Source organism: Anabas testudineus, chromosome 4 (assembly GCF_900324465.2).
Source record: "Anabas testudineus chromosome 4, fAnaTes1.2, whole genome shotgun sequence".
In the NCBI taxonomy this organism is placed as follows: domain Eukaryota; kingdom Metazoa; phylum Chordata; class Actinopteri; order Anabantiformes; family Anabantidae; genus Anabas; species Anabas testudineus.
Window position 1 is genome coordinate 2,069,406 of NC_046613.1, and position 22,659 is coordinate 2,092,064.

The 22,659-nt window shown below is 41.5% G+C and overlaps 1 protein-coding gene across 1 annotated transcript in view; it reads right to left on the reverse strand.

The window, feature by feature from the left end:
* LOC113151934 (spermatogenesis-associated protein 16) overlaps window positions 1–22,659 on the reverse strand; it is a 73,348-nt gene that overhangs the window by 43,029 nt on the left and 7,660 nt on the right. Inside the window, exon 4 of the mRNA XM_026344800.1 lies at window positions 7,318–7,407. Within this exon, the coding sequence (XP_026200585.1) occupies window positions 7,318–7,407 (90 nt within the window). The remainder of the gene's footprint in view (window positions 1–7,317; window positions 7,408–22,659) is intronic.

Sequence of the window (22,659 nt, forward strand, 5' to 3'; positions counted from 1 at the left end):
AGATGTTCATTTGATACACTTTACACTCTGCGTGAGGTATACAGAGACCATAGACAGCACAGGTTAGGTGCATTTTGAAAGTGTTAAGAGTTGAATGTTAGTTCAAAATTCTAAATTGTGAAGTATGACTGGCAAGAAAAACACCTTATGTATTTTCTTATTATTTTTGTTTTATTCAGTCAAATGGTTGTGACTGGATCACAAATAAAATGTCAATTAATTCAATCAATTAATTAATTATAAATGTATTTAAAAAATATAATTGAGCAGAGAATAAAAGTCAAATTAAATTAGCATTTTAAACTTTCATCAACTTTCACAACTTTTTTTTTTTTTTTTGCAGAAATGTAGGTGTGCTTTTTTCCTCCCAGGCCTTCTGCAGCATTCCCCAAAGTTCTGCTGTGCTGGTTGGACAGTACTCCTGAACTCTTCAGTCTAGCTTCAGTCCAAGGGTTCAGAACTGGTGACTAAATTGGCCAGCACTCCAGCAGCTACTTTCTTTTCAAAATAATTTTTATACAACCAGGAAGAATGCCTGGGGTCACTCTCTTGCTGCAAAATTTCTATCACCAATCAGTCATGGCTCAGAGGTAATGGTAAGCCTCTTCAGTATGGAGTTGTATCCATATCGATTTAAGATGCCTTGTACCTTGTACCCCTGTTTGTGTGTCATGGCCCACTCCAAATCTTTTTTCCAATGTACCAACCTCATTAGGGTTTTTTTTTTCTTGGCATCTCTGGCCATCTTTGGCTGACTCCTAAACACAGTGTCTGTGCGCACTGGTTTTGCTCTTGTTCTATTCAACAATGTCAGGATTCAGTGAAGCTTCTGTTTCTCAAGGAGGACTCTCTTAAGTACTTGTCTTCTTGGAAATATGTAAACTTGGGCCTACCACTGCATCTTCTGTACTGATTGGATCAAGTCGCTGCGTGTCTCTGGAAGCTGCAGTGAATACCATTATATCTTTAATCTCTTGGCTATATCTAGCAGAGATAACCTTCCTTTTTTGAGACAAGTAGAGACCGACTGTTTTTAGTTGTTTAGTTTAGTTTACTAAAAATGAAAATCCAAATATAAACTCATATTATGACATTACGTCAGAAAGGGGAATATTGTCAGCCGCAATGTTATTCTGGCCAGTAGAGATTATTTAAAGTTAATAAAGAAAAATAACATAAAGAAAGGAGACTCTGAGACAAGCTTATTTCTTTCTTTGATAATAGTGAGAAAGCTTTTTGTCAGGGCAACCAACCCTTCATCTAAAGTCAATATTTAACTTGACTAAACCGATTTAGCTTCTCCTTGTCTTTTTGTTCTTTGCTCTGTTACGTGGGGGCAACATATATTGTAGCTTTGACTTCCTTCCAGTCAAAACACTTCTCTGCACTGTCACTAGGTGCAAGCATGTTAGAATTTGTGTGCTTGTGTGCATTGATATGTGTGTCTGAATTTGCATGTATGTTGTAAGTGGAGAGTGATAAGTTTATGGAGCAAGGGTATAGAGCAGAATGTGTGTTTATAACGTGTTTGACAATATGCATGTACTGTATGTTGTAGAGGCCGCACAGACCTGGCTCTCCCTTGAAAGAGTGAAACATTAAAAGCAACATTCTGTCACTACATGTGAATGCAAATTGTGTATGTGCCCACTGCAGGGAGCTTACACAGGCATGAGTGGTGTGCCCATGTATGCGTGTGCTGGTTACATATTTCTTTACACCTTCTAAATAGTAATCCCGACATTCCTACTGTCCAGACATAAACATGCCCCATTATGTTTTTGAGGGGACAATGGAGGAGTATCATTAGTATTGGCAGGTGGTACAGATGTGATTTCCCATTTGCCCCAGTAAACACTAACAAGACAAACTAGATAGCTATTTAAATGACTGCAGTCAAGGTCAAGCTTTGTTTGTCATGCAAGTGCCCCTCCAGGCCCTGTTGACCAGCTGAGTGTGTCTCCTAGCACACAGGGCCAGCAACCGCAGGTGTTTGGGAGTTTGGTAGACTGATCAATAAATATAGTGAGGAGAGAGCTACACTGGACTATTCATGTATCTTTCATGTATTGAAAGCAAAAGAGGTCATAATTTGTTCCGTTTCCCTGGTTGGTGTTTAATACATGTTTTAATCTAGTTTTATTTCAGCAGCCGCGTTTATAAAGGCTGTAGCAAATGGCACTTGTCTGTGAAGATTCTCAATCATCTAAAAGGCTTCATCAGTTCTAACTGACTAGCTCGGAGTAGCGGGCTTATAAACTCTGTGAAGTCAACAGAGGACATTGCCTAAGGCATAATCTATCACCGACATACAATGCAGTCCTTTCATCACTCCCCAGGTGGTTTCACAGTCGTTCACACAGTCCTAATGACACACATGAAGGTGGAACAACAGCCCACAGGAGAGTTTACAAGCCTGCTACTCCAAACCAGTCAGTTAGAACTGATAAAGAGAGGTGAAATGTCTTCAGGATCTTAAAGCTAGTCCAGTTGCCACTGAACAGCGCCCTTGGTATAAATGGCATTTGGCATGTATGAATGCCACTCCATACAATAGTGCAGCATCAACTGTAGTGATGTCTCTTTACACCAGTGAAACTGGCAACACACATCTGCAGTTTTGTAGCCTTACCAGCATGCTCTGGGCCAGCATACATGTGATTTACTATAGTGGCTGATGATATAAAACGTGATTAAAACGGGTATAAAACACTGATCTGTGGAGAAAAGGATATATAACAGGAGAGTGCCTGGCTAACTTTTTTTGTGGTTAATTGCTGTTTTTTAAAGCAGTTTATCTCGTCACTAAGGATTAAACACATTAATTGTCTAGTCTGAATTGGGGATATACAATAGATAAAGTGGTAGGATACTTGTCCATGAAGTTTATTCACAAATTTTCCAGTTCCCTGCCTCCTGTCTAAATAACTCTTGCTGGAAAGGGACTACCTCTTGCTGGTTTAGGTGCTCATGCAGAGGTTTGGACGTAGGGGCTAGTATTATTGTTAATTAGCTAGAGTGCTTCTGTGGAGGTTGAAATTCCTGCAGAATTCCTCTTTCTCCTCTGACAGAAACTTTTATTTAGAAACTCTCACTTACAGTAAGACTCAGAACAGAAAAAACATCCAGTGTGAAGGAAACCCATGAAACTCAGTGGCCCTCCAACACTTTGAAAAGGTCCTCACACCCCAACATAGTCTCTTCGCCCTTTTAACATCTGTGCAAAGGTGCAAAAGTATCAAGACCTGTTGCCAGCCCGTACAAAAGCTTCTTCACCCCAGCACACAGCATATTTAGCAGTCTGAGCACCATTTGCCAGAATTCTACAAGCATGTAGAGTCTGCCAGAAGAGGAGAAAGAACGCTACATCTTGTTTCCCTTCAAGGTATTGCTGCAAATGTTAAGAGTGCTATCTCTGAGGGAAGAGACATACCAGGCTGACATCAAAGAACGAGCTCCAACCAAGGCCGTTGCTTCATGTCACCTCCATTTGGGCCAAGAAGTGGCACAACACTACAGTGCCCTCTAAATAAATAAATCTCCATACCAGCAGGTGGCGTGTAGTTTGTATTTACCTTTCAATAAAGGAAGGTAAAAGACCTAACACTACAGATGTGCACACAAAACAAAGCTCCATTTGCTCACTCAGGCTCAAACTATGTGGTATTATTGTTCATTTTCACTTTCCATTTTTTTTCAGTCGGTTATTTTACTGTATTTGTTGAACCTATTTATCATCATGCACTCATCCTTATGTCTGTTCTGTTTTGCACTGTGGTGCATAAAAAAACAAATTTCTCTCTATTTCTATGTACGTCATGTACCTGTATGGAAATGACAATAAACAGAACCCAAATGGGCAATATGCATCAAACACAGAAAGCATTCATCTGCAAAGAATCTCCATTTTATTTCTCAATGCTCAACAGCTACTAGGGGAAGTTGATTTTGAAATATCTCACTCTTTTGCTCAAGCTGAAGTATACATGATTTTAGAGGCTAAGCACTTTGAGCATACTCTCAGCCCTCAGCTGTCATCTGTGTGTCCCTTTCATCCTTTCTGCGGTAAACAATGAGAAGAGATAAGGCAACATTGTAAAGAGGTCCCCAGTGGACACAGTGCCTCATGGCTGATGCAAACAGCTTTCATTTTCCACCTCTCCAAATTGCTCTTGACATTCCAAGCTGATATAAGCATCTGATTCTCATTATGGAAAATGGAGACTCCCCAATTTCAGGTGGGTGTGTGATCAATCACAGTGCCATCGAGCCATCAGTGTGGCTAAGCTTTGGCCAAATATCCTCACTTTTTAGTGAGAAATTGAAGAAAACCTTCACACATAGAAACAATACAATAACGCATCTCTGCATATGACCATACACACAGAAAGAGATATAAAAAGGCCAAGAAGGCCAATAATGCAGACTGACCACTTAATCCCCACTGGTCCCTCTGTCGGACAGCAACAGAGGTGGCCGGAGATCAATATGCCTATTACCTGATATATGGAGAGAGAATGAAGGGGGTGGGCTGAGGGGGTTAGTGTGAAAAGGAGGGAGAGAGGCCGACATGTTGTATCTCATGTCGAGATAATAACACCGGTGCCCTTTTGACAGCTGTCTGGATAGAAAATATGATGGATAGAGAAGAGACGGGAATAAGAACAGAGGTGGGGGGAAACGCTGTTGCAAGGAGACTGAGAGTCAGGCGGCTACACAGGCTGATAAATGACACAGTATACACAACAGATTAAAGAGCAGGTTGAGGTTTCTCAAGCCCCCCAGTTCAAAGAGTTACTGCACTGTAATTGTTCCAAATCTTGGCCCCGGCCACGAGAGGATCCCTGTGCACTGATGATGCTGAATCATACAGCTGGAACCACTGAGCGCACCCACCGTCCACAAGGAGGCAGCCAGATGGTGGGGGAGAGCCTGCTGACCCCCCAGTTAGGGAAACGTGGCCAAAACTGGTCTTCCCTCAAGAAAAAAACACCCACAGACAATCATTTGGACATCAGATTTACTGATTACTAATTACATACATTACATAAAAGATGCTGGGTTTGGAGTTGGTATTTATTGATGGGTGTAAAAAAAGAGCGGCCATGATTATAGATTAAAAATTATAGATTAAACTTCAGCTCCAGCTCTCTTTGTTTATTTGCTCTTTATATACTGTACTGTAGAGTCTATGGTTTAAATAAAACTAAAGAATTTGTTAGCAGCCACTAATAATAATATTAATAAATAATAATTTCCTGTAGATTTACTGTAAAGTAGTTAGTGGGGGCAGCTAGTGAGAATAGATAGCAGAGGTAACTAGCTAGTAGCGGTTGCTGAGTAATTTGCTAATGTTTTTTAAATACATTTATTCACAATAATGTGATTAAACAATACATCTTATCTGATAAAACAAAGGAAATGATTAAACAGGGGAAAAATGTTGCAAGAGGGTTATAAAATATCTTTATACACCTGTCAGAGTTATGCACACAAACTAAATCTAGTTAATTTAAATTGAATGAAGAAAAAAAATGTATTAATGTTATATATATTTACCTGATATCTGTCACCTGTGCTGGATATCAATAAATAATTGTTTAAAGGTAGGTTACTGCATTTGACACATAAGACATAAACACGTACTGTATGTTTGAAACTGCACCATTTTAACATCAGGTGCAAAAATGGCAGCTATAGAGAGAAAGTGCAGCAGAAACCCAGGATTTACACAAAGGCTGCACTATAAATAAATGGACTGGACTGGCTGGTGTTAGCAACTGACAAATTGATCTCAGATTTATGGCAACCTGGAAGAAGTGCTTCACTACAGGTAAAAGTGGTGCGAGCTGGATGACCTGTGTTCTTAGGAGAGGGAAGACAGACGAGCTCAATGGATGTTGATGTTTATGATCTTAACAGTTATGGAGCACCCTTCTAAAACATATTGCAAGGAGGCAAACAGGCAGGCAGGCGGCAGGCGGCAATGTTGCAAGCCATATTTGCATTCATTGTTATTTTTCTTGGTGTCAGCACTCTGTATGCATACACACACACACACACACAACCCAGCACACAAACAAAAGTTAGCTGGCATTTCCACTGTACTTGTGTAGAGAGGGAGAAAAAAACAAAAAAACAGATTCTCTGATTTTCCTTATGTTTACATTAATCTCACCTCACACCACGAGTAGCAATAAAGCTGCTGGAACAGCAAGTGTGCAGAATCCCTTAACACTGCATGGACACCAATTAACAAGAACCGCTGTTAAAACTAGGAGACAGCCAGAGATGTATGCAAACCTTCTGGATGTTCTGGATGTTGGTGAACTAACAGATTCTCTTTCCCTACCTGGCAAACTCCAGGTGTCTTTCCATTCTCAGGGCACACTGACTAATCAAGTATGCTAATTAGGGGAGCTGTGAGCTGGGCACTTTGAAAGCACTGCATGAATCTCTCAGCTGTCCTGCTCCTTCAGCATCCAGGCCAAATGGCAACCGTGTATCACAAAATGATGAAGAGATTTGAAAAGTCTGTCATATATTCTTTACCTGCGTACTGGCAACAGTATACAGGGACTTCAGTAAGTATTTATCCCATCAACGTAGACCCAATAACACATAATGAGTGAAAACACAACTGCATCTACAGTCTCTCACTCATCATTTATCCTATTTCTTTTCTTTTATTGGATGAATTAGAGAGAAGCTGACTTTCTATAAAGCATGACTAGATTCTTTTTTTACTCGATGGTTCAGGAGTCTGGAGTGTGATGCTGAGGAGGAAGCTCGGAACAGCTGACAAGACCTTTGCCAGAAAAGCGCTGGCACTGGTGGTTCCCTGAACTTAGTTTTTATATGGTGTGATGTCTGTGACGATAGCACCATCCCCAAAGTGAATGTAGACCCAAAGCCTACAGGTGGATGTTTCAGGTAAGCAGACAATGTAGCAGAAGAGTAAGCTGAACAAACATGTTATGTCAGGTAGTGGAGAATTAGCATTACCTGTGGAGCCACAGTGTTGTAGTGAACAGAAGTTAGCATAGGAAAAATGTTATGCTGGCCATGATTGTCAGGTGAACACACAGTGCATCACAGCTTGCTGTAGATGGGGCTGAATGGCCTGGTTGGAGTGCTCATTCTGACTCCTGTCCACCATCACATGAACACATTCTCTGTGCATAGTGAGTGTATATTGTTAACTAAGTAGCTACAATGACTGGCAGGTCATTGATGCTGATCAGTGATTACATTATAGTGCAAAAATATGTATTACACACACACACACACACACACACACACACACACAGGTCTTACTTGGCTGCCAACCAGGGTTTCCCCAGCATCCTGTAGACTGTAGCTTGCCGCAAATGGTTCTGGAAGTGGCTGGGGTTCAGCTGGATGCTCCTGATATAAAGCACAAACACACACACACACACACTTAGTACTTACAATCTGCAATACTTCTAACCACTATTTGAATCTGAGAGGACCACCTGACCCAATTATTATTAACAGTAAGATCAGAGGAAATTAATCAGGTCACAGTGGAGCAAAGCAAAGATTTCTGTATAGAATACAGTAAATATAAAATGGAACTGTACAGCTACAGAAACAACTTCGATATACAGTATGTTGTGGTTCTTTCCTTCATAATCAGCCATCCTTAATAAGGCAAATCACATGCTCTGTGTGTGCTTTACAACCACTTTTTAACTAGTCTTATTTCTTCTGTTCCATATCTAATATTCTTGGCTGCTCGTGCACAATGAGCTCAACTTCTCTCCATCTGGGCTTTTTTAATTTTACTAATATGCCAGAAAGGAACAAATGACCCCTACATGAAGTAAACCTTGATATTAGAAATGTAATTAATTTTACAGTAAAACAATAAAAACATTAATAATTACACATACAATTTGAAGAGCACTTTTCAAAAAACTCACACTTTATACACACAAACTAAAAATTATAACACACACTAATATTCCAGATCATGATGGAAGCTCTGTCATCCCATGTCTGGTGTGTGGTCTAGGATAAGTGGTTGAAGTCGCCATGTGCCGTTGGAAGGAATGTGGACTGGAGGGGGTATAGTAGGCTCTTGACCACCATAGTAGTACTCAGTACTAGCCAACAGCACTAGAATTAACTGCAGCAGTTGTGAATGGATCAGCTTTTGCTCGTTTGGGTGCACGGGAGCTGGTGCCGAGCTAAACACGTCTTGCAGAAAGCACTCCTAACCCAAAACAGTTATTTATAGCACACAGTGTTAAATGTGTTGAGATTTATTCATTAGGACCAAAACACTGGTTCAGTTGTGTTGTTGGCAGTAAAGGTGATGTGATTCGAACGGACTCTTTCCTCAACACCCAGCTGGGAGAGAGCCTAGCTCTGAAATAGCTCACTCAATGTTGCTGTCATGATTTATTCTGTTCATGCTTTGATTTTCATTTCCCACTTGCTGTTACACACCCTCGTGTTCTCCTCTTTGTTTCAGATTCTGTCCCTCCCCCTTCCATTGCTTGCTCACTTGCTTCACCTGCTTGGCACCGATCATCTCTGGCCACACCTGTGTCCACTTACCTGATCCAGGACTGCTCTAAAGCTCAGGCTGCACTTTCCTCTGTGTCTGATTGTCAGTCCCCCGCTGCTTTCTGCAGCATTGCTTTTATGTGCTTCTGGTGGCTGTCTCTCGTGGGTGGACTGCAGTGAGATCTTTTTGCTCTGACCCATGATGTTTTTTTGTTAGCCTCTCCGCCTGCTCCTGCTGCCTTAGTTTTTTCCCAGACGTTACTGAGAGAGAGACAGTTTTTTGTTTCTCAGGATGATTTGTTTGTTCTTTGTGGAGACCTGTGTTAAAATCCTTGTGTTTTAATTTCTTTCAGCTCATTCAATCTGCCCCCTCTATGTTTAAAACTTAAAAAATCCCTACATACTGTTACAGCTGCATGTCTTTCTTCAAAAGAATGACCCTTTGACCATACAGACAGGCTCTTCACCAAGAATTGTTTGTTTATGAACACATCATGGTTCCCCATGTTTTATGATTTAAGGTGTATTTTGAGGGATGAATAACATAGAAAAAACATACAGCAGACAAACCAGCATTTAAAAGTTACTTTAAGCTTTTTTGCTCTTATTGAAATCGTGCTTACTGTAGCTGTAATAGCAAGATGCACACTGTGCAACATACAGTAAGCTTTTACTTTAAAGAACACTGCAATATTCAATTTTTTATGAGCAAGCAACACTCGCATTGCCGAGCAAGAGTTTATGAAAAACAGAGGGCTTCTTCATATAACTGCCTCCAGTGGATGAAAAGTTTCAGAAGAAGCCAAAAGAAGAAAAAGGAAGAGATGAAAGCGTGGTGGCATGCAGAACAACAACCTGCAGACATCACACTGACACATCGACACAACGTGGTGGTGGAAGCAGCAAAGAAGGGCAAACACGTTGAAACGTTATCATCCCTAACAAGTGAAATTCAGGTCTGAACAGTACTCTGTCTGGACAATTACTGCCACCCTATATTCATCTATTGTGCTTCTCCACTTCTCTGCTCCTATTAGAAGAGCAATTAATGAATACCAACTGATCCAGGCTGAGGAATAATAGGCGTGTGAAGGAATGCAAGAACCAAGCATCTGTATCTATCAATGATGTTTCAAATGAAGCCTGATCAACATGGCACAGAGCACTAAAGCAACTGTGCATTCCAATACATTACAGTGTACAGCTCCATCAGCCATGAATAAGGAGATGTGTCCACTACTATGTCTCAGTGGCTCAATTTATTAATTGGCTTATTTAACTAAGCCCAGTGATGTGAGTGACAATAACAAAGCTAAATGTGAAAAATGGGCTATTGATTATAACAGGAGGAAACAGGAATAAAGGAAGCAGGAGATTTAAAAGAATCAAGAACTAACACAAAAAACTACTGTGCTAGAATAATATATGTACAGTAAGGTCTATAAAAACTTCACTCAATTTGTGAGTGAAGTTGAGACTTTTGGCTTTAATTCAAGGGGTCTGACAAAAGTGTGGCATTAACTATTCAGGAATCACAAACCATTTTCATACACACTAATCTACAGTTTATAATCAGGGAGAGCACCGCTTTGAATGTGCTAGGTTTCACAATGGAGTTAAGTCCAAACTAGAGTTAAGTCCAAATTTTTGATTTTTGTTAATCACAGATTAGTAATAATTTAACTCATCAAGTCAAACTAAAGCTGAGTGCCAAATATGCCATAAAACTAGTCTACAATAGTGGCACAGCTAGCTTGAATGGAAATGAAGCAATAGACAGTTTGAGAGACACAAACGTTTCAAAAGTCTACTATGGTCCAGTAACCTCCGTAAACACTGCCTTTGCCTTTAATATTATTATTAAAGGCTGCTACATCATGGAGACAAATTTGTTTTGACCTGAGAATGCAGACAAACTAATCTTCCTCGCACTCACTACTAATTAGATTAAGAAAGAGACGTATTTGTTTATTAAAATGTGTGCTGCTGCTGTAACCACAGCAACTCTGCTACCAACTGCCTCATTTTTATTTAATTATTTATTTTAATTGCAGGGCTTTTTTGCCTTGTTTGGCAGTTACTTAATTTTTGTGTTGGTAAGCATTTCAAAACATCAAAATCGATAGCAACGTCACAGTCAACAATAGTAAAAGTATCTTCCAGACTCTTACTAACTAACTGTAATTATAAAGGTAAGATTGTACTGTGTGTCTCAGCCAATCAGTGAACGTGTAGTTCATGTGTGTCTCATCACAGTCTAATTTATGCATGAGTACAAGTGGACATTTGTGCCAGATGTAATGAAAGTCCTTCCAGGTGTGTTTACAGTTCATCCTTGAGTCCAAATAGGCATTTGGGATGTGGTTTTGAAGAAATTCTCTGGAGCTGTATTTGAGATCATGTTCCATTGAATGGGAAGGACAGACTTAAACATAATCCCTCTGGTCATGGCTGCAGCTGGCACAGCGGCATAAAAAAGTTGTACTCAGTTGGACAGAAATCAGAAGTAGTGCTACTTTGAGCTGGTGACTATTGACCCAGAGGCAGACTGTGTTGCTTCCAACTGTCTTTCTTTAGTCTCCTGAGAAGCAAATAACTTAAAATAATTTTCTCCCTTAAACCTGCCTTAGGAGAAACATGGTGCAACTGCTAAGCTCCATTTAAGACATTACCCTTGGAACTGGACAAGAAAAAGAACTGGGTCTTTGTTTGTGTCTTTCTTTTATATTGGGCAGTTGGCTCACAAGCATAAATGACCACCAAGATAGTGATCTCATCAGTCCAACCACCACACCGCTGTGATCTGCGATGAATTTGAGCACATTTTTACATTTTGTAGTGTTTTTCAGACAAACTTTCATTGTCTAACAACATACTCCCACGAGCCCCAGTTCTCCATCCCCTAGTGTCCATGTGACGTTTCTTTATTTCTGACCAGTCTTCTCCTCTGCCCTCTGTTATTGTAGATGTCCCTGCATTTTTCCTGCCCTCTATCCTGTCCCTCCCCATTTGATTTGTCTGCCCACCTTTCTCTCCTGACTGTGCTCCATAAATCCCACACATTAGGGTCCAATTTTGTCTCCACACTAATCTGTATAGATACTTCTCATTTATACTGATTAGTGTGTGGCTCCTCTCCAGATTGAGCTTTCTGTTCACAACAGTCAGGTTCTTCTCACCTGTTTCTCTCATTACCCAGTTTCGAACTTACTGTGTTTTGTGGACACGTCTTGGGTTTTGAACTTATCTTTAGTTTGAGTTGTCTGCCTGGTTTTAATGCTCGTTTTATTTAGGTTTCTGACTGCTTTTCTGTAAACACTGAGGTTACCAATACTGTACCTGTATTGCTCCTCTGTCTAGTTGGGTCCTCTCTATTTGGTGTGTTAAAACAATTCTGCAGTGTTTTAACATGATGGTCTGCTTTAAACATGTCATTTTGACTACAGTCCAATAGTCTTTAGGAACCTGAATCGCCTTTAAGCACAAACAGCTTTGTTTTGAGTCTTTGAAATACATAATTAAAGTGACAAAACATTTGGTAGAAGATAGAATTGTGAACGAAATTAGTTTCTATTAGAATGATGATGTGTTGTTGCATGTTATTTCAGTATACTTGGCAAACTACTAAACACATACTTGTAGAGTGTTTACAGGCAATGTCAAAACCCTATTTTCAGAACCAGAGTTGGTATCAGATACTGTTTGTGATATGTAATTATACTGTGGTTCTTATAACTTTTTATTTAAAAACATGTCTGTGTTATTCACTTCACCCGTCAGGCGTCATAATGGTATGACTGATAGGTGTACACTCGACACAGCCGGACCTCAAGGAGAGCTCAGAAGTGCAATCACGTGGTGAGCTGAGGAGGCACAAGTGGCAGAAGCAACTGGGGATCGACTGCGACTTTAAGGGAGCAAATTCTTGGTCACCTCTGTTACTAAGACCCTTCTCCCTAGATTGCTTAATATGGACGGCTCTTAGAAAAGTCCTGGTTGTGGCAAACATCTTCCATTTGAGAATTATAGACTCTACTGTGCTCTTGGGAATCTTCTAGTAGATATGTTCTAAGTTAACCACACTGTCCTCATCGTGGCTTGTCTTTCACACTCTACAGATCATCAAATCTTTCTTCCTATTCCTCTCTTTCTATTACCATCATCCCCTGATGAAGTGGAAGGCTGAGGAGTGACTAGGTGTGACATTCTGTAATAAATGTCTTCATGAACACTTCCTACACTTTGGGCAGGATAAATGTGGACTAGACTTTTAACTTTGAAGGGAAGTTCCCTGACCAAATCCTGCACTTGAATGAACAAAGGCAGGAGGGGAGAGAAAGGTAAGTGTATGTAGTAAAAAAAAAAAAAAACAGAGTGGTTAGACTAGGCAGGGCTCTGACAGGAAGACGGTGGATAATGCAGCAGGACAATTCCAGGTCTTATTCTGGATATGGTACTACAGTGTGGCTTCATAGGCACAGAGTGCATGTGCTTGAGTTGGCTTCAATTCACATCTTTCTCCTGTTGAAAATCTATGGCATGTCATAAACTGAAGAACTGGTCAGTGGCGATCACGGACAGTTGAGCAGATGAAGTCTTGTATCCAGCAAGAGTAGGAACATATTTCACTTGCAAAACTGCAACCATTAGTATCTACAGTTCCCCAGTGATTAAAAAGTGTAACTAAAAGGATGATGTAACACAGTGGTAAACAACACTGTTCCCTTTTTTTAGTGTGTTGCAGCATTGGGCTCTAAATTTGCTTATATTTACAAAATGCAATCAAATTGAAGGTATTTTCTTTGCACCATGTCAGACATAGATTCTAGCAAAGTAACAAATTCTGAATTTCTGGTTTTATTGCATTTAGAAAAAGTCCTGACTTTTCTGGGAAGGGGGTTTGTATATAACTTCCAACAAAATATCTTCTGTGGTAGTTAAGCCTCTAATTCTAGTCACTACTTTACTACTGTCTTTATCATGGTAATGTTGAGAATCTCACAGCACTTAGTTACTGGCTGGGAAAAAGTACAATCTGTTGTAGCTAACAGTACCATAACATAATTAATTCAGTTCAGCCATTTCTTTTTCTTATGAATCATTTGTTTATGTTTTCAAGCAAAGGATCACTTGGATAATGAGGCAGCATTGGGGCAGCCTCAACTCCAGTCAACGAAGGGGGTGGCAGTATCCAGCAGAGTTGTTGCAACTGTGTGGGAAGTGTTTTTTCCTCAGGTCAAACCAGGGTCCCGGGAGAAGTTTGCTCAAGACCCCAGGTGGTCTGGGTCATTTTATTGTTTGGATAAAATATATTTCCTATGGGGAAGCTTCAGCAAGTATTGGAATCCTGTGGAGATGCGTGCAGAATTATGGAAATTTGAGTTGGTAATAAAGGGGTTTCTTCATCAAAAGCCTGTGAGCTATTATAATAAACCCACTACAAAAGCTTTACTCTGTCTGTCAACTGAATACCAACTGTGGCTGCATGCATTACAACCTGGAGCTGCTGGAAGTTGAATTGCTCTGCTCAAAAGCACAGTGACAATTGCAGTTGCTATCAACTAAGCTTTTTGTTTTTATTTTTATGCTATACTTGCAGGTTTAGTGCCAAGGCTAAAGCAGAAACTGGTGCTTGGTCACAAATACAGTATGTTGGTATTAGCCAGTAGACTGGCTCAGACTAAATAAAGCAGTATACAAATCAACGAAGGGCAGCTTGGCATAAAGATCGTAACGGAGAAAAGTTGATAAGAGGAAAGAAAATGTCCATAGTGAGCATAGTATGACTGTATAAACACACAGAGGACAGACAAATTGAGACCCCTGGCTAAGAACTGCAGCAGCACAGTGAAAGTAAATAAAGATTGAATTTTGATCAGTTTTCCTTAAGTAAGTGTTGTTTCTTTAAAATATATGTACCATAATTGGACATCTCTAGTTTTATTTTAGCAATGGATCAAATGACTGTGTGTCATGTAGAATGTGCAGCACCTCGCAAGGCATTATCATCCATTGATCATTCGGTGCAATCAGTGACAGCCCCACGTTTCACATTATTTTCCCTTCACGCTTCTCTAATTTGACAGTGTTCCTTGACATATGTGCTGTTGTTTGAATTCAACATTTACTGTAGCAGAACAGAGCAGGTAATCATACAATTAGTTTATCTGGACCTCTTTCATTTAAAAAAAAGCCATTGTGCAGTCAAGATGAGATTTATAAAGCAGCACGAATCACCATCATCTGCAGAAACACTGCAGTTTTCTTAATGTTAATTGAAGACCTAACTCAGGTAGAATTGAGATGTGTCTTCTGCTTGAACTCTGGGAAGCATTAATATAGTCTCTTGTCCAAAGCGCCGTTAATTGGTGATTTCTGGGGCCTGTAACTATACTGACGTTATCCTCTGCAGCAGAGGTAACTCTTCCTAGTGTGAACGAATAGCAGGATTTAGCAGGTGGAAAAAACAGACTCTTTGTAGCTGGTCAGTGCAGATTGTTTTCTTGACCTTGTCCTGCAGATGGAACACTCCATTAGCAACAAAAAGCAGCACACACAAGATTTCTCATGCCCCTCAGCTCTCTTTCTCCTGTTAAGTCTTGACTTTCAGACTCTTCCTTTATCTCTCTACCATCTTTTCATTTCCATATCAACATCAACTTCACTTCTACTTCTGCCTTTTTTTCTACTCTCAACTAATTCCTACACCATTTACTACATTTGTCATCTTATACGTACCTCTTATTTCGTATTCCCTGTTTTCCTCTCTTTCCCTATTCCACCTCCCTGCACCGCTTAATCCAAATCTACAATCCAAACTGCTCTCTTCCATCTGTTATTCATTATTCAGCTGCTGTACTGAAATCAATGGAATTGTGCAGTTATGTGATGCAATCAACCAGTAAAATTATACTTTACATGCATGTCTGTCTACTCATATTCTAATTAATTTATGCATGAGTCCAAACAGATATTTGTGCCACAGGTAATGAAATTCTCTCCAGGCTGATGAGAATGAGGCATACATGTGGTCACAGTGAACTTCGACCACCTAATTCTCATCAGTTTATCTTTGAGTCCAAGTGGACATTAATTCAAATGTCCTTCCAGCTGTTGCCACCTGTGATATCACATTCACACAATGGGAGGGAGGAACAGGATAGACTTGGAGTCACAGTCACCTTGGCCTTTGACCACCATGATCTAATCAGTTAACCCTGGGCCCAAGAAAGAGATGAATGCAGCCTGATAAGTCTAAATTTAATATTTTGCTTCCAGCTACTGTGTGTTTCAAAGATGCCGAGAATGTGGATGATATCTGCATGTCTGATTCTCGCCATAGGGTGTAGAGGACGTGTGATGTGGGGGCTTTGCTGGTGAGACACTACCATCATTTGGTTGGTGCCTAACGGGGCCATCTTTGTTTTTTCAAAAAGACAAAGAACCACACACTACACGTATGTGTAAGGGCTTGTAAGGGACCAAGCAGCCAGGCAAGAGGAAATACAGGTAGATTGTCAAAAAAGGAATTTATTTATCCAGAAATGTGAGGGAAAAATGACACAAAATATTTAAGAAGTCTTAGGGCCCATAAAAGAGGTCAACAAAATAAACCAAACTTAACAAAGTAGACTAGACAACCATAACTTCAACTAAACAGACTAACAAAAACCAACTGACCTCCCTACATGAACACACAAGGGAACATATATAATGGCTGATCAGACCATTTGACACACAGGGGGTCACTACAAACAATTAATATCAGCAATACCCCAAAACCCACTAAACATAACAGTCAGTCTTTTCAGTTGTAAATAATTAAATTAATCAAAGTAACTTCCTCAACAAAGGACCAATATTAACATTGACCAACAAAGTACACAACATGCCAACCTAAATCCCCCTCACAGGTGGTAGGCTATGGCACAGTCCAATTAGTTTCTTCCTATATAAAACAGGTCTGTATTCAGGGCCGCGTCCTTTGCCCCCGGCCTGAGAAGACGACCAGCAGCAGCAGCAACAGCAACTAGCCTCGGCAACCTCTGCAACCTCTGCACTGGTAACTCAAAATAATATATTAACACATGCAAGAATTGTTAAACTTAGGATAAGAGTACAGAAGATAACTAAATGTGCGCGCTACAAATAGAAACTAATGCACTGGCAACAAACTAAATAAAGTATATTAAACAAACTTTGACTGTTGTCCTTATTTACCTTCTATGTGTATAAACTTAATCTTTCTGAAAGGTATAACTGAATATGATGGTTAAAGTATATAAATCTAAACCAATACCTGAGGTTACCCACAGTTCACTTGTGTGGCAGCAAGTGCGGCCATCACATTCCCCTCCCCTTCAGAGTCTTCGCTGGGAAAGCGAGAAAGATAGTCTGCAGTGGCATTGCTCTTGCCGGGAATGTGCTTCACTGTGAACCGGAATGGCTGCAGAGCCAAGTACCACCGGGTAATCCGTCCATTGGTATATTTCATCCTCTCCAGCCATTGTAATGCCTTATGGTCGGTCTCCAGCATAAACTCCCTCCCAAGGAGGTAATATTTGAAGGAATCCAGGGCCCACTTGATCGCCAAAGCTTCCTTCTCCACGGTTGAATAGCGAGCCTCCCTAGGGAGCAACTTGCGGCTGATGTAAGCAACAGGATGTTGATCTGCTGGTGGTCCCTGTAAAAGCACAGCTCCAATACCCCTTTCTGAGGCATCTGTTTGCAAAACAAAATCCTTCTCAAAATCTGGACTGTGTAGAACTGGGCTCTTACTCAGGGATTGTTGGATATCCTGGAAAGCCGTTACTGCTTCTGCTGTCCACTGCACCTGGTTTGGACACCGCGAGCCAGTCATATCAGTTAGCGGTGCAGCCCTGGCAGAAAAGTTTGGTATGAAGCGATGATAGAAACCTGCCATCCCAAGGAAAGACCTGAGCTGTTTCCTAGTTTGAGGAAGAGGACATGATTTAATAGCATGGACTTTATGAACCTGTGGTTTAATCAACCCACCTCCAATGGTAAAACCAAGGTACTCAGTTTCTGTTCTAGCAAGAGCACATTTGGCTGGATTGACCGTCAGTCCTGCAGAATGTAAGTGTTCCAGTACCACCTTCACATGTCCCAAGTGCTCCTCCCAGGTGGTGCTGTAGACAACAATATCATCAAGATATGCACATGCAAATGCAGTTACGCCACTGAGTACTTGGTCCATCAGTCTCTGAAAAGTTGCTGGAGCCCCATGTAACCCAAATGGCAAAACTGAGAATTGGAAGAGCCCCCAGGGTGTTCGAAAAGCTGTCAGCTCTTGGGACTGGGCTGTCAGGGGCACCTGCCAGTATCCTTTGCAGAGATCAATAGTGGTCAAATATTTAGCTTTTCCCAAACGTTCAATGAGATCATCAATCCGTGGTGTTGGATATGAGTCAAACTTAGAAATAGAGTTAAGAGACCTGAAATCAATACAAAATCGGATTGTTCCATCCTTCTTGGGCACTAAAACAATCGGATTACACCACTCACTTTTTGAAGGCTTGATAATCCCTAGCGACAGCATAAGGTCCACCTCCTTTTTCAGTGACACAAGAAGACGCTCTGGTATCCGATAACTCATGCGTCGAACAGCTGCATTGTCCTTTAACACAATCTCATGTTCCACAAGCTCTGTACGGCCGGGGTATTCTTGAAATATTTCTGGATTTAGCAACATTTTCACCTGAGCTTGCTGTTCTTCAGAAAGATGACTCACATCCAACTCTGAAGATTCTGGTGAGGGCAGGTATTGATCATCCATTTCCTCCTCCTCTTTCACACTTTGGATCAGCAACACCTCGGCACCCTCCTTCACTCTTGGAATCCATTCTTTCAGAAGGTTCACATGAAGAACCCGGCTGGATTGCTTACGCCCTGGAGTAGAGATTTTATAAGTGGTGGGTCCAAGTTTCTTCTCCACCACAAAAGGCCCCTGCCACTTTGCCAGCAACTTACTGTCACTGGTAGGTAGCATAACCAGAACCTTCTGACCTGGTTCAAAGCTTCTCTGGCGGACTGACTTGTCATACCAGGTTTTCTGGCATTTCTGGGCCTCCTTCATGTGTGCCTGGGCCAATTCGCTCATTTTCTGTAGTTTTTCTCTCATCTGAAGAACAAAAGAAATCACATTAACAGGCTCCACACTATCCTGGTCTCCTTCCCACGTCTCTCTAAGTAAGGTCAACGGTCCCCTTACCTCATGCCCATAGAGCAGTTCAAAAGGGGAGAAGCCAGTGGAGGCCTGAGGTACCTCCCTGTAGGCAAAGAGAACATAAGGAAGCCACTGATCCCAGTCAGATCCAGTCTCATTCACAAACTTACGGAGCATTTGTTTAAGAGTCTGGTTGAAGCGCTCTGTCAGTCCATCTGTCTGTGGATGATAAGGAGTGGTCCGTACACTCACAATGCCCAGCAGCTTGTAAACCTGCTTCAGAAGTGTAGACATGAAGTTAGTACCTTGGTCTGTCAAGATCTCACGGGGAAAACCCACTCTTGAGAAGAACTGAACTAATGAGAATGCTACAGCTTTTGCTTTAACAGATTTTAGTGGGAATACTTCTGGGTATTTAGTAGCATAATCTGTGATAACCAGCATGTAACGATTTCCTGCTTTGCTTTTCTCCACTGGACCAACAATGTCCATCCCCAGGCGTTCAAACGGGGTCCCAATGATTGGGAGGGGGTGCAATGGAGCTCTGGAAGGGACTCTAGCAAAAGTCTTCTGACACTGAGGGCAGCTCTTACAGAACTGAGCAACATCTCTGCTTAAGCCTGGCCAGTAAAAATGACGTCTAATCCGAGCAGTGGTCTTATGTTTCCCCAGGTGGCCAGCCCAAGGAATAGAATGTCCCAAGTTAAGTATCATATCTCGGGCTTCTTGAGGAACCACTAGCTGCTTTGTCTGGCCCTGCTGATGATAAAGAATCCCCTTCTGCAGAAAGTATTCCTCTTTGTTATCGGGCTCAGTCCCTAGCCCCGTCTCCCTTGCAGTCAATAAACAGGTGGACAAAGTCGGATCATTCTGCTGCATTCCAATTATATTGGTAGGTAATGGGAAGCCCAAAGGCATGTCTGGAGCAGTCTCAACCGATGAATCTACAGCAGTGCGTTTAAGTTTTTCTATTCTCCTTTGGCTACGTGACTTGCGAGACTTCCCGGGTTGTGTCTCCAGCTCAGCAGTGTAAAAAGGCAACGCACTAAGAGTTGGAGAATGCTCCTGCACATGCTTTGCTTGTGCTCTGGTAACTGCAACATTACAGTGGTGTTCTGTGCCTAATAAATCAACAAGAACTGGCAGATCATGGCCCAAAACCACTGGAAAGGGCAAATTATCAGCAACTCCCACATTCAGTAGATAAGTCTGCCCTTGCACTTCAACATAGAGATCAGCAGTGGGGTATGGCTTCTCATCACCATGTACACAACAGATTGGAATGGTCTCGAGAGCACAAACAACATTTGATGGTACATACTGCCTGTGTACGAGAGTCTGAGTACTACCTGTATCAATCAAGGCTCTGAGTTTTTCTCCATTGATCTTTACGGTTATCATTTTCATAAACTGGTTACTCTTACATTCGACATTCTGATTCTGACGTGGAACAAAACACATTTGAGTGAGTTTAGTTGGATTCTTTGGACATAATGGTTTGATGTGACCTTCCTGTCCACATAAATAACAGATTGGTGCTTTGCCAGAGAGTTTTGCTGGTGCATTGGCCTGCTGATTCTCCTTTACAGGAGTCTTACCCGCTCCTGACATTGGCCTCGGTGGTTGATAAGTGGATATAGGCCTGCGAGTGTCTTTAGATGTCTTCCAAGCGATGTTGCTCCATGGTTGGTTCCTTTTCCGTGCAGCCACAAACACTTCAGCCAAATTGGCTGCCTCAGCAGCTGACTTAGGTCCATGTTCCTTAATCCAAACCTGCAGCTCAGGACATAACATTCTCAAATATTGTTCCAGTATAATGAGTTCACCGATTTCTTGGAGTGTTTTACCTTTGGGTTGGATCCATTTTCCATACATCTCTTTTAGCCTCACATACAACTCCTTGGGACTCTCCCTGGATCCAACATCTAGGGAGCGAAATCTCTGCCTGTAACACTCAGGATTAATGTCATATTTTTGCAAAATGGCAGTTTTCACCTTATCATAATCCAGCGAGTCATCCACATCCATGTTGACGTAGGCACCTCTGGCCTTACCAGTGAGCAGTGGTATTAGGCGAAAGACCCAGTCCGCTTTTAACCACCGACATGCTGTCGCAATTCTTTCAAATGTAATCAGGAAGTGTTCAACATCATCACTTTCTGTTAATTTTTCTAATCTTGGATCAACAGAAAATCGAGACTGACCTGAGGCCGCATGGGGTTGGCAAACATTTTCTGGGGGAGGTGTGGCCTGGGCCTGTGAAGCATGGTCATCCACACTGGAAGTCTCCAAGGGATCCAGCACGGTTGGAGAGATTTCTGGAATGGGAGACGTGCGCACCTGCACCTCCATTTGCAAGAGCTGGAACTGATGCTGTAGTGTCTTAAGCCGATGCTCCTGTCGCATGGCTTCTTCTTTCAGTCGTAACTCACGGGCCTCCTGCTGCCCCATGAAGGCCTGGAGGATGCCAGCCAAGTCTTTCAGTGATGGCTCTCCAGCTCCTTCACCTTTAGTAGTAGAAGCCACTCCACAACCTTCAGTCTCCGTCTCATCTTCCTGATCCACGTGATTTCCCTGTCCACTGTGTGGGTCTCTGTTCTCTGCTTGACTTCTTGTTCTTCCTCCACGCTGCATGGCTCACAACAAAGATTGTCGAGTCATGATGAGAAAAGAGGAAAAAAAAAAAACACCTGTATCCTCAACCAGTTGATCCCACCGCTGCCACCATATGTAAGGGACCAAGCAGCCAGGCAAGAGGAAATACAGGTAGATTGTCAAAAAAGGAATTTATTTATCCAGAAATGTGAGGGAAAAATGACACAAAATATTTAAGAAGTCTTAGGGCCCATAAAAGAGGTCAACAAAATAAACCAAACTTAACAAAGTAGACTAGACAACCATAACTTCAACTAAACAGACTAACAAAAACCAACTGACCTCCCTACATGAACACACAAGGGAACATATATAATGGCTGATCAGACCATTTGACACACAGGGGGTCACTACAAACAATTAATATCAGCAATACCCCAAAACCCACTAAACATAACAGTCAGTCTTTTCAGTTGTAAATAATTAAATTAATCAAAGTAACTTCCTCAACAAAGGACCAATATTAACATTGACCAACAAAGTACACAACATGCCAACCTAAATCCCCCTCACAGGTGGTAGGCTATGGCACAGTCCAATTAGTTTCTTCCTATATAAAACAGGTCTGTATTCAGGGCCGCGTCCTTTGCCCCCGGCCTGAGAAGACGACCAGCAGCAGCAGCAGCAACAGCAACTAGCCTCGGCAACCTCTGCAACCTCTGCACTGGTAACTCAAAATAATATATTAACACATGCAAGAATTGTTAAACTTAGGATAAGAGTACAGAAGATAACTAAATGTGCGCGCTACAAATAGAAACTAATGCACTGGCAACAAACTAAATAAAGTATATTAAACAAACTTTGACTGTTGTCCTTATTTACCTTCTATGTGTATAAACTTAATCTTTCTGAAAGGTATAACTGAATATGATGGTTAAAGTATATAAATCTAAACCAATACCTGAGGTTACCCACAGTTCACTTGTGTGGCAGCAAGTGCGGCCATCACAGGGCTATTTAACCAAGAGTTGTGATGAAAGGTTGGCAATCTCCACTACAGGGAGTTAAGAGCCTGGAGCTGTCAAAAACATAATCCTGTAAGAACCCGCATGCTGTTTGGTTCATTCACTTGCCTTGCTATCACGTTTTCTGTCCGTTAATGCTGTTTCTCTGTCCTTGTCAGTCAAAATCTCACTGCCTCAGACTCCTGATTTCATATAGACTTTTCCCCTTCATTCCTATGACTTCTCCACCTGTGCTGGCCACCTGATATCCTCCCCCCACCCACACCTCTTTTCCCAATTTGCTTGTTCCACTGGCGCATGCACTTACGCGTGTTA